Source organism: Coregonus lavaretus (genome assembly GCF_964263955.1).
Source record: "Coregonus lavaretus genome assembly, chromosome: 7".
NCBI classification, from domain to species: Eukaryota; Metazoa; Chordata; class Actinopteri; order Salmoniformes; family Salmonidae; genus Coregonus; species Coregonus lavaretus.
In genome coordinates, this window is record NC_139994.1 from 15082303 (window position 1) to 15095774 (window position 13472).

Here is a 13472-nt window from a genome sequence, read left to right on the forward strand (position 1 = left end):
GGTCATAATCTACTTTCTAGGGGCACTTCTTACTGTGTAATGAATTGCTCCTCTTGTGATGCAGGGCTCCCTTTACAAAAGAGACTTTAGTCTCAGTGGGACTACCTGCTTAAATAAATGGTAAATAAAAGATGAGGACATGGATAGACTCTGATATCAGACTGAGAGAACCTGTAGAGATGTAGTTTAATAAATCCTTCGGCTACATTTTGGGCCAGGGGTTATACAATGGGCCTCTTCTAGCCACTCTCTCTGTTCTTACCATAATATATTTTGTAATGTAAATTATAAATTATCATATTTTACCCATAAACTTACTCTGTTGTGTATCCTGCTGCCCCCTCTTTTTTCTTGATTGTGTGCATTAGAATTATCCCCAGGTTATAGGAAATTTTGGCATCTGAACTTTTTGTTGTTGTTGTATTTACCACTAGAATGGCTGGGTGTTGCTCTCTAGTGGCAGAGTTTGACATCTTTATAGTAGGCCTACTGAGTATATGCTTGACCTTTTCTGCTGCTCCCCATATGGACAGGTTAGGAGAATTCACGTGGCAAGTTAGGATCATTTATGTGGCAGGTTAGGATCATTTATGTGGCTGGTTATGATCATTTACATGGCAGGTTATGATAATTAACGTAGCAGGTTATGATAATTTACATGGCAGGTTATGATAATTTACGTGGCAGGTTAGGATAATTTACGTGGCAGGCTAGGATAATTTACGTGGCAGGTTAAGAGAATTTACGTGGCAGGTTAGGATAATTTACGTGGCAGGTTAAGATAATTAACGTAGCAGCTTAGGATAATTTACGTGGCAGGTTAGGATAAGTTACGTGGCAGGTTAGGATAATTTACGTGGCAGGTTAGGATAATTAGCAGGTTAGGATCATTTGAACTCATGTGGTCCTCTGTAGCTCAGCTGGTAGAGCATGGCGCTTGGAACGCCGAGGTAGTGGGTTCGATCCCCGGGACCACCCATACACAAAAATGTATGCACGCATGACTGTAAGTCGCTTTGGATAAAAAGCGTCTGCTAAATGGCATATTATTTACGTGGCAGGTTAGGACAATTTATGTGGCAGGTTAGGATAATTAACGTAGCAGGTTAGGATAATTAACATGGCAGGTTAGGATCATTTATGTGACAGGTTAGGAGAATTTACATTGCAAGTTAGGAGAATTTATGTGGCAGGTTAAGATAATTAACGTAGCAGTTTAGGATACTTTACTTGGCAGGTTAGGATAATTTACGTTGTAGGTTAGGATAATAAACGTGGCAGGTTAGGATATTTAACATGGCAGGTTAGGATCGTTTACGTGGAAGGTTAGGAGAATTTACGTGGCAGGTTAAGATAATTAACGTAGCAGCTTAGGATAATTTACGTGGCAGGTTAGGATAAGTTACGTGGCAGGTTAGGATAAGTTACGTGGCAGGTTAGGATAATTAGCAGGTTAGGATCATTTGAACTCATGTGGTCCTCTGTAGCTCAGCTGGTAGAGCATGGCGCTTGTAATGCCGAGGTAGTGGGTTCGATCCCCGGGACCACCCATACACAAAAATGTATGCACGCATGACTGTAAGTCGCTTTGGATAAAAAGCGTCTGCTAAATGGCATATTATTTACGTGGCAGGTTAGGACAATTTATGTGGCAGGTTAGGAGAATTAACGTGGCAGGTTAGGATAATTAACGTAGCAGGTTAGGATAATTAACATGGCAGGTTAGGATCATTTATGTGACAGGTTAGGAGAATTTACATTGCAAGTTAGGAGAATTTATGTGGCAGGTTAAGATAATTAACGTAGCAGTTTAGGATAATTTACTTGGCAGGTTAGGATAATTTACGTTGTAGGTTAGGATAATAAACGTGGCAGGTTAGGATATTTAACATGGCAGGTTAGGATTGTTTACGTGGAAGGTTTGATCATTTACATGGCCCATAGGGCGGCGCACAATTGGCCCAGCGTCGTCCGGGTTTGGCCGGTGTAGGCCGTCATTGTAAATAAGAATTTGTTCTTAACTGACTTGCCTAGTTAAATAAAGGTAAAATAAATTAAATAAAATTAACATGGCAGGTTAGGATCGTTTATGTGGCAGGTTAGGAGAATTAGGTTAAGGTTAGGAAAAGGGTTAGGGTTAAATAAAATGCTCTACTAGCCTGTTTTGAAAAGTCACTTCAGGTCTTAGCTGTACTCCCTCTAGTCCAGGGGTGTCAAATGTACGGCCCGCGGGCCGGATCAGGCCCGCAAACGGGTTTAATCCGGCCCGCGAGATCATTTATGTGGCTGGTTATGATCATTTACATGGCAGGTTATGATAATTAACGTAGCAGGTTATGATAATTTACATGGCAGGTTATGATAATTTACGTGGCAGGTTAGGATAATTTACGTGGCAGGCTAGGATAATTTACGTGGCAGGTTAAGAGAATTTACGTGGCAGGTTAGGATAATTTACGTGGCAGGTTAAGATAATTAACGTAGCAGCTTAGGATAATTTACGTGGCAGGTTAGGATAAGTTACGTGGCAGGTTAGGATAATTTACGTGGCAGGTTAGGATAATTAGCAGATTAGGATCATTTGAACTCATGTGGTCCTCTGTAGCTCAGCTGGTAGAGCATGGCGCTTGTAACGCCGAGGTAGTGGGTTCGATCCCCGGGACCACCCATACACAAAAATGTATGCACGCATGACTGTAAGTCGCTTTGGATAAAAAGCGTCTGCTAAATGGCATATTATTTACGTGGCAGGTTAGGACAATTTATGTGGCAGGTTAGGAGAATTAACGTGGCAGGTTAGGATAATTAACGTAGCAGGTTAGGATAATTAACATGGCAGGTTAGGATCATTTATGTGACAGGTTAGGAGAATTTACATTGCAAGTTAGGAGAATTTATGTGGCAGGTTAAGATAATTAACGTAGCAGTTTAGGATAATTTACTTGGCAGGTTAGGATAATTTACGTTGTAGGTTAGGATAATAAACGTGGCAGGTTAGGATATTTAACATGGCAGGTTAGGATCGTTTACGTGGAAGGTTTGATCATTTACATGGCCCATAGGGCGGCGCACAATTGGCCCAGCGTCGTCCGGGTTTGGCCGGTGTAGGCCGTCATTGTAAATAAGAATTTGTTCTTAACTGACTTGCCTAGTTAAATAAAGGTAAAATAAATTAAATAAAATTAACATGGCAGGTTAGGATCGTTTATGTGGCAGGTTAGGATAATTAGGTTAAGGTTAGGAAAAGGGTTAGGGTTAAATAAAATGCTCTACTAGCCTGTTTTGAAAAGTCACTTCAGGTCTTAGCTGTACTCCCTCTAGTCCAGGGGTGTCAAATGTACGGCCCGCGGGCCGGATCAGGCCCGCAAACGGGTTTAATCCGGCCCGCGAGATTATAAAAAAAAAAAAAATAAAAAAATAAAAAAAAAAAATTATTTTGTAAAGTATACAAATGCGCTGCAATTTTTCAATAAAATAAACTGCTGTTCCAATTGCGTCCACTGGATGGCGCAATAGCAATTGTGTTAAGCAAGCAAACTGTTTATACCGGGGCAGAGCAAGTAGGTCAAGCACGTGCAGCCAATGAGCTACTTTGTTTTGCCCGCAATATTTATTACGGCTTCTACTTTTAACATTATGTGCTTTGGCACCCTCATTGCCCCAATATGTCTCTGTCAAAAAAGAGAAAAGTGGACGCAGAGTGCAGAGTGTTCCAAGAAAAATGGTCATCCTATTTAATCACGGAATTGAATGGGAAAGCTGTATGTTTGGTGTGTTCAGAGCATGTTGCAGTGCTGAAAGAATATAACCTTCTTCGCCACTATGTGAGTCATTTATTGCGTTTTCGGTTGCAATTGATGAAAGCACGGACATTACAGATGTTGCACAACTGGCCATTTTTTCATCCGCGGAGTTGATGACACATTGACCGTCACCGAGGAGTTCGTGGAGTTGGTGCCGATGACAGATACAACGACAGCAGCTGATATTTTTACCGCACTCGTCGGCGCGCTGGAGAGGGTCGGAGTGGACTGGTCCCGTGCTGTCAGCCTGGCTACAGATGGTGCGCCCTCAATGATCGGGAAAAAAGCAGGCGTTGTGACAAAGTTCAGAGAGAAAGTGCAATCTGCAAATGGAGGACGTGATTTTTTGACTTTTCACTGTATTTTGCACCAGGAGGCTTTGTGTTGCAAGTCATTAAAGATGGATAACGTCATGAAGGTGGTCATCCAAACTGTTAATTTCATCCGATCCAGAAGCCTGAATCACCGTCAGTTTGACAGCCTTCTCAGAGAGAAAGACCACATCTATGGCCTGCCATACCACACTGAGGTAAGATGGTTAAGCCGAGGTGCTGTGCTGAGGCGTTTCTTTGATTTACGAGAAGAAATTGAACAGTTCATGGAAGAAAAGGGCAAACCAGTGTTAGAATTTCATTCCGCAGAATGGATGCCGGACCTTGCATTTATGGTGGATGTTACAGAGCACCTGAATAACTTGAACAAACAGCTGCAAGGGCGCAACAAAGTTGTCACGCAGTATTATGACAGCATACGTTCTTTCAAGTTGAAGCTGTCATTGTGGGAGACGCAACTTGCCGGTGGTGATGCAGCTCACTTCCTCTGTCTGAAAAATGTGTGCGCGACCCAACATGTGGCAGACATGAAGCGGTTCAAAGATAAAATAACGGGACTGTTACGGGAGTTTGAGCAACGCTTTCAGATTTATGTTTATATGTTTTTATGTTGATGTGCTATTGTTTTTAATTGTTTTTATTTTATTTGTATATTTAACCTATTCTTGACTCTGTGGTTCTTGCACTTGTTTGGGGAACAGGATTTCATTATTTTTATCTACATTTCTGCCTGAGAAATGACACCCTGATATAGTTCTGTGATCTGTGATATACTTCTGTGAATCACTGAGGAATTGTGTGTTTGTGTGTTCTTTGTCCTCAGAACTTTCAAATAACTTGAGGTGTTTTATGATTAATAGTGATGTTGTGCTTTTGGACACTGTCCTCAGGCTCCAGCTTTATGTTTATATGTTTTTATGTTGATGTGCTATTGTTTTTAATTGATTTTATTTTATTTGTATATTTAACCTATTCTTGACTCTGTGGTTCTTGCACTTGTTTGGGGAACAGGATTTCATTATTTTTATCTACATTTCTGCCTGAGAAATGACACCCTGATATAGTTCTGTGATCTGTGAAACAGTTCTGTTAATCACTGAGGCATTGTGTGTTTGTGTGTTCTTTGTCCTCAGAACTTTCAAATAACTTGAGGTGTTTTATGATTAATAGTGATGTTGTGCTTTTGGACACTGTCCTCAGGCTCCAGCTTTATGTTTATATGTTTTTATGTTGATGTGCTATTGTTTTTAATTGAATTTATTTTATTTGTATATTTAACCTATTCTTGACTCTGTGGTTCTTGCACTTGTTTGGGGAACAGGATTTCATTATTTTTATCTACATTTCTGCCTGAGAAATGACACCCTGATATAGTTCTGTGATCTGTGAAACAGTTCTGTTAATCACTGAGGCATTGTGTGTTTGTGTGTTCTTTTTCTTTTGAATTTTCAAATAAACTTGACGTGTTTTATGATTAATAGTGATGTTGTGCTTGTACTATTTTGGACACACTGTCCTCAGGCTCCAGCTTTATGTTGTATGTTGATCGTATTAAAACAAAGAAAACAATCTGAAGTTGTTGTTTTTAAGTTATATATACCATGATTTTTCCGGTCCGGCCCACTTGGGAATAGATTTTCCTCCATGTGGCCCCTGAGCTAAAATGAGTTTGACACCCCTGCTCTAGTCACAACCACCCTTCAGTGTTCAAACCATAGAGAATGATAGAGGCACAGAGACAAGAGAAGCAACATCGCAAGACTTCCAGAATCACTTGCGAAGCAGACAAAGTAGACCATGCCGGGGTTTGAGAAGTCAATAAGAGAAGTGAAAAATTCTTCCTTAGTTGTTCATTTTCTCGAAATCTAAAGTCACAACCTAGATTCGAGCCAATGTCTTAAGTATTTGAACATGTTATTACTCCAACTTCGTGAAAGTGACAAACTGACACGTTTTTATTTTCGTCAAAAACACTTTATATCGAAGGAGTGCCTTTGATTTGACAGCCTGCACATGCACAGTTCAGTGCGAGGCGACCATTCGACCAGATTACGTGTTTTTGCACATGAGTTTAGCTAGCCAACGTCTCCATGGCATCGCCTACAAGTGTGATCGGGGATTTCAATTGGAGAAGCAGTTTTAGCCTATCTTCATACTCTACTGTCTTTGATAGAGGCCTCTAGTGACCAAAAGGCCGTATCAGTGCTTCCACCATTTTTATGTAGGCAACGGATGTGACTTCCCACTTCAATGGCTGATTCCCCCTTGTGACTCCAACTGGGTCATCAGGAGGGATCAGCCAATCTTGAAGAAGAAAATGGACTACTTAAAAATGGAGATTGCCTCAATGGCGCTGCCCATACTGTCACAGATGCTGGCTCAGGTACACATATGAGTCCTCTATCTATCTCTATGGTTCAAACCATAGCGTTAAAAAAAAGTCAGTTCGTCTGTAGCTGAATGCAATCTAGTAAAAAACACCATAGACTAGACTGTATCAAAGATTTGTATAACTAATCCAAGATAGACCACAGCCTGTCGTTTCCAATGAGAACAAATTAGTCATAGTGGGCAGAACAAGCAAGGAGGGGGGCAGAGCCAAGCACGAGCTAGCGCGATCCTATTGGCGCGTTCTAGCATGTATTTGCATATTTCCGTTAGGGAACGCCAACTCTGAAGTATGCGTGTGCAATAACTAAATTCGCCCTTGCACTCCTTCTAAACAACGCAATTGTGTTTAACTTTGGCCAATGGTAAAATCTACAAAACTTAGTCCACTCTGTTTGTAACAGATTGTATTGAGATCAAATGTTTCATCGATGTGCATAATTTCGGCCAAAACTCATCTCGCTCCATCTTCTCCCACTGCCGGCCACCGGGCTTCAACATGTTTGGTAATGAGTGGGAACTCCAACCGGATGCTTCACACTTACACATCCGGTGAAATATCTGGCTCATCTGTGACTTTATGTTCACTTCAAACGCGGAAATGCAAGCGGAAGACATTTCAGTGCGTCGCGGTTTGCCCAGCGGTCCGTTCTGTCTTCGTATCGACTGAGTTAGGATATAAGCATCTTACAGACCAATTCACGACATTTATTCACAAGAATAGTGAAAGGTAGGCTTAATTAAATTGGTGAAATAAATTATGATTGCGTATGTTGGTTGTATTTCAAGTTGTTTTTGTGCTAAATAGTTTCACTTTTGATGCTTTAGAGGCCTGTTTATGTCTGAATGTTTTAGAACATTTCTTTCAAACCTTTTCTTTTAGTTTACCTAATTAGATCAAATATTTTTGACCTTCTTTTATGTTACATGAAATGAGCAGTTGAACAAGCTGTCAGACAATAATACCAGTTGATGTCTGCGTTTTTTCTTGTCCTAACTGTTATGCAACATGAGTGATGCTCCTCTAATGGTGACTGTTCATCTGTCCTTTCTTTATATTCTGTTTCCTTCCTCCTTCAGAAAACTTCTACTGCCCTTGACCAGGCTACAGCACATACAGAGATGGCGTAAGGGATTTTTTAAATTGAGCAGACTCACTCAAATGTATCTAGTTAGCGTGTTGTAATGCCACTGCAATAAATAATGTGTGGTGGGGTTGAAATCATTAGAGAACTGTACACACAAATCCAGTGTTAATCTAATAAAAACTCATGACAGTTTGTCTCTGTTGGTCTATATCCCATACAGATCGGCAGATCAGCACATTAAGAACGATTTCTTACAATGTGGAAAGACACAAGGTACCTATTGATTTGTTCTCTTGGTCATACGTTGGCTTTGGTCAATCAAGGGTTTGAGATACAGTGAGGGAAAAAAGTATTTGATCCCCTGCTGATTTTGTACGTTTGCCCACTGACAAAGAAATGATCAGTCTATAATTTTAATGGTAGGTTTATTTGAACAGTGAGAGACAGAATAACAACAAAAAAATCCAGAAAAACACATGTCAAAAATGTTATACATTGATTTGCATTTTAATGAGGGAAATAAGTATTTGACCCCCTATCAATCAGAAAGATTTCTGGCTCCCAGGTGTCTTTTATACAGGTAACGAGCTGAGATTAGGAGCACACGCTTAAAGGGAGTGCTCCTAATCTCAGCTTGTTACCTGTATAAAAGACACCTGTCCACAGAAGCAATCAGATTCCAAACTCTCCACCATGGCCAAGACCAAAGAGCTCTTGTAGACCTACACAAGGCTGGAATGGGCTACAAGACCATCGTCAAGCAGCTTGGTGAGAAGGTGACAACAGTTGGTGTGATTATTTGCAAATGGAAGAAACACAAAAAACTGTCAATCTCCCTCGGCCTGGGGCTCCATGCAAGATCTCACCTCGTGGAGTTGCAATGATCATGAGAACGGTGAAGGAATCAGCCCAGAACTACACGGGAGGATCTTGTCAATGATCTCAAGGCAGCTGGGACCATAGTCACCAAGAAAACAATTGGTAACACACTACGCTGTGAAGGACTGAAATCCTGCAGCGCCCGCAAGGTCCCCCTGCTCAAGAAAGCACATATACAGGCCCGTCTGAAGTTTGCCAATAATCATCTGAACGATTCAGAGGAGAACTGGGTGAAAGTGTTGTGGTCAGATGAGACCAAAATGGAGCTCTTTGGCATCAACTCAACCCGCCGTGTTTGGAGGAGGAGGAATGCTGCCTATGACCCCAAGAACACCATCCCCACCGTCAAACATGGAGGTGGAAAAATTATGCTTTGGGGGTGTTTTTCTGCTAAGGGGACAGGACAACTTCACCGCATCAAAGGGACGATGGACGGAGCCAAATCTTGGGTGAGAACCTCCTTCCCTCAGCCAAGGCATTGAAAATGGGTCGTGGATGAGTATTCCAGCATGACAATGACCCAAAACACACGGCCAAGGCAACAAAGGAGTGGCTCAAGAAGAAGCACATTAAGGTCCTGGAGTGGCCTAGCCAGTCTCCAGACCTTAATCCCATAGAAAATCTGTGGAGAGAGCTGAAGGTTTTAGTTGCCAAACGTCAGCCTTGAAACCTTAATGACTTGGAGAAGATCTGCAAAGAGGAGTGGGACAAAATCCCTCCTGAAATGTGTGCAAACCTGGTGGCCAACTACAAGAAACGTCTGACCTCTGTGATTGCCAACAAGGGTTTTGCCACCAAGTACTAAGTCATGTTTTGCAGAGGGGTCGAATACTTATTTCCCTCATTAAAATGCAAATCAATTTATAACATTTTTGACATGCGTTTTTCTGGATTTTTGTTGTTGTTATTCTGTCTCTCACTGTTCAAATAAACCTAACATTAAAATTATAGACTGATCATGTCTTTGTCAGTGGGCAAACGTACAAAATCAGCAGGGGATCAAATACTTTTTTCCCTCACTGTAATATGGTAGCTGTAAAGCAGTTGGTTAGCCTACAGCAGCAGCATTTTTCACCAGTAATATTCTTGTATGCCACAACGTTTAAAATGGATTTTAAGAAACATATATTGGTCAGAGTTTTAACCCTAATGAACAACTATTGACCAAAACGTTGCCTTTAAGTTCTATTAAATGTTACGGAGCATAGACCTAGCATACAATAATATAGTAATTGAGTTTGAGACTTCTGTTTAACAATATCTTCAACAGATGCAGTGTCTGATGCAGTGCTCAAACATCGCCATAAGAGTATTGCTCTCAAGAAGCCAGAGAAATCAGAGTGGAAGATTGGGGGCCTGGATGACACGTCCTACAAAAAAGAGGAAGTTAAGGAGTGGAGCAACTTCTACCTACCAGACAGTGTGAAGATGGAGGTGTTAGGAACTGTGGAGAGTGACCAGCTGGTCATAATGCTGTGTGATGACCGTCAGGTGTACGCTTATGACGGAGAGGAGATGCACCTGGTTGCTGTGAGCCTGGAGAAACTCTTTGACTCTGGGCTTCAGTATCCTGGCATCAAGTCCTTCTACAGAGGGGAGTGCTTTAAGGACATGGTGAGAATACATCTGTAATAAATCAAACTGTGGTGAATCAAACGGTTGTTATAGCTGGTACTAATTAAACTGTAGTGAATCTAATTGTAGTTGGTAAGAATCAAACTAGTGAATCAATCAAACTGTAGTTATATCTGGTAAGAATCAAACTGTAGTGATTCAAATTAGTTATAAGTAGGGATAATCAAGTATTTATTTGGTATAGTTACACCTGATCTGTTATATCGATAACGGATCAGGTGTATTTACTAATCTTGAGGAGTGATCATGCTTGATATCTGACACTTGTGTTGTGCTGCGCTGTGGTGCATTCTGTTGTGTTGTGTAGACGGAGACAGACTGGACCGAGGTGAGACAGGGCAATGTGGGGAGGACACTGGAAAAGGAGCACCAGGATTTACTGAGACAAGCCAAACCCATCTTCATGAGGTGTCTTGAATCCATGAAAAGAGCTAGAGACACAGGCACAGGTGGGCAGGTATTATATGTAACACACAGATAGAGCTCATTATTGGTGTGCCCATCCAGTGTGATCAATGATGATAAAAAGTTGATACAGTTAGATTTAACTGGTTTTGATACTGTTACAGTAATTACTGTTCAGATAGAAAAGTTGCTATTTTTAAATGTACTCCTTTCTGAACAAGCACCTTTTCCCTTCCCTCACAGGTGCCTGTAGCTATCCCGATCCAGTGGAACCCCCAGCAGTACCTGTTTAAGTAATCGCTACTTAAAGACCCATCGTGACAAACTGGAAATTAGTTCAAGTTAACGTGTATGATGGTGCAATTAGAGCTGTGGCGGTCATTACATTTTGTCTGCCGGTGATTGTCATGCAAATAACTGCCGATATCACGGTATTTGACCGTTAATTAACATAAACACGTTTAGCATCTCCGGCTTTCACGCATAGACTGCAAACCACTGATGCGGACCTTTGGAACATCTACATTCTACACAAATCTATTTAATATAGCCTACACCATCACAATAAATTCATTATTTATTTTATAGGCTGGTCTAAAGAAACAATATGAAATGAAGAAAATGTAGCCTATTTCAGAAGAACAGAATAGCATATTCTGAGTTGTCCTTATGTTAGTTCCTGATCTGGCTATGCCATATGGCTGTGGGCTACGCTAGTTCATTTAGCAGGCAAGACTTGCTTATAATTCCCATGGCATTATTTTATATTATTTTATAGTGAGAACAATAAAATGGAACATAGCTGAATAAAATAGAAAGGATATGCTTCCCCAAATTATTTCCAAGGGAGTGCGCACATGCGGCTATTCTGTGTTTAGCAGTTAACAAAGAAACAGGTCCTTCTATATGCTTAATTTAGAGTTATTTATGCAACTTTAGTTGTGATACAAACGTTAGGCTATATGTTTTGATTTCTAATACATTCTAAGGCTGCATGATGCGACTAATGATGATTTGAAAAAAGTTGCATGAAAGGCAAGCGCTGTGCTCTGTTCCTTGCACAGGCTGCACACACTTCATCAGTCTCTCATTCACAATTTGACAAGCACTTGATAATATTCTCACCCATCAGACTATTCTCAATGTAATCTGGTCTTTACATATAGCCTACTAATATACAGTACCAGTAAAAGGTTTGGACATACCTACTCATTCAAGGGTTTTTCTTTATTTGTACTATTTTCTACATTGTAGAATAATAGTGAAGACATCAAAACTATGAAATAACACATATGGAATCATGTAGTAACCAAAAAAGTGTTAAACAAATCAAAATATATTTGAGATTATTCAAATAGCCACCCTTTGCCTTGATGACAGCTTTGCACACTCTTGGCATTCTCTCAACCAGCTTCACCTGGAATGCTTTTCTAACAGTCTTGAAGGAGTTCCCACATATGCTTAGCACTTGTTGGCTGGTTTTCATTCACTCTGCCGCCCGACTCATCCCAAACCATCTCAATTGGGTTGAGGTCGGGGGATTGTGGAAGCCAGGTCATCTGTTGCAGCACTCCCACTCTCCTTCTTGGTAAAATAGCCCTTACACAGCCTGGAGGTGTGTTGGGTCATTGTCTTGTTGAAAAACAAATGATAGTCTCACTAAGCCCAAACCAGATGGGATGGCGTATCGCTGCAGAATGCTGTGGTAGCCATGCTGGTTAAGTGTGCCTTGAATTCTAAATAAATCACAGACAGTGTCACCAGCAAAGCACCCCCACACCATAACACCACCACCTCCATGCTTTATGGTGGGAACTACACATGCAGAGATCATCCGTTCACCCACACCACGTCTCACAAAGACACGGCGGTTGGAACCAAAAATCTCAAATTTGGACTTCAGACCAAAGGACACATTTCCACTGGTCTAATGTCCATTGCTCGTGTTTCTTGGCCCAAGCAGGTCTCTTCTTCTTATTGGTGTCCTTTAGTAGTGGTTTCTTTGCAGCAATTAGATCACGAAGGCCTGATTCACACAGTCCCCTCTGAACAGTTGATGTTGAGATGTGTCTGTGACTTGAACTCTGTGAAGCATTTATTTGGGCTGAAATTTCTGAGGCTGGTAACTAATGAACTTATCCTCTGCAGCAGAGGTAACTCTGGGTCTTCCATTCCTGTGGTGGTGCTCATGAGAGACAGTTTCATCATAGCGCTTGATAGTTTTTGCGACTGCACTTGAAGAAACTTTCAAAGTTCTTGAAATGTTCCGTATTAACTGACCTTCATGTCTTAAAGTAATGATGGACTGTCGTTTCTCTTCGCTTATTTGAGCTGTTTTTGCCATAATATGGACTTAGTCTTTTACCAAATAGGGCTATCTTCTGTATACCCCCCCCCCCCCCCCCACACACACACACACACACACTTTTGTGGTTACTACATGATTCCATATGTGTTATTTCATAGTTTATGTTTTCACTATTATTCTACAATGTAAAAATAAAGAAAAATCCTTGAATGAGTAGGTGTTACCAAACCACACATACACTGGTAGTGTATGTGTGGAATACAAGTGCCCCCCCCCCCCCCCCCCCCCCCCCCAAAAAAAAAGTCATCTGTAGCCTGCACTCGAATAGCGAATGGTGGTTACGTGCTGTTATGTTTTTAATATGCCAGGTAGGTGACACCATTTGTAAAGCGGATTAATGTGCTTAATTTTAAGAATTGAGCAATAAATGTAGCAGCACGAGAAAACTGGGATCCTCTTTTAAATAGTAGCCAGTTAAAACTCTGTTTTCACACGCGATTGCGCAATGACTGGGCTTATAAGAACCTGTTTCACTAGGCTCTGTAGGCTATGGGCTCTCCAACCGTGTTCCAGGGGTCTTGGGACTATATGCTATGTTTGGCGTTATTTGGCCACTTTAGTTGTGTTACAAACC

General features: G+C 41.1%; 1 protein-coding gene across 1 annotated transcript; it reads left to right on the top strand.

The window, feature by feature from the left end:
- The first annotated feature begins 7109 nt into the window (after nucleotides 1-7109).
- Nucleotides 7110-10916, top strand: LOC311132074 (uncharacterized protein). Its single transcript, XM_084165246.1, has 6 exons — nucleotides 7110-7253; nucleotides 7604-7650; nucleotides 7832-7884; nucleotides 9761-10104; nucleotides 10433-10574; nucleotides 10774-10916. The coding sequence occupies exons 2-6, from the start codon at nucleotides 7646-7648 to the stop codon at nucleotides 10821-10823; spliced, it is 594 nt and encodes a 197-aa protein (XP_084021372.1). The 5' UTR covers nucleotides 7110-7253; nucleotides 7604-7645; the 3' UTR covers nucleotides 10824-10916.
- Nucleotides 10917-13472: the final 2556 nt, after the last annotated feature.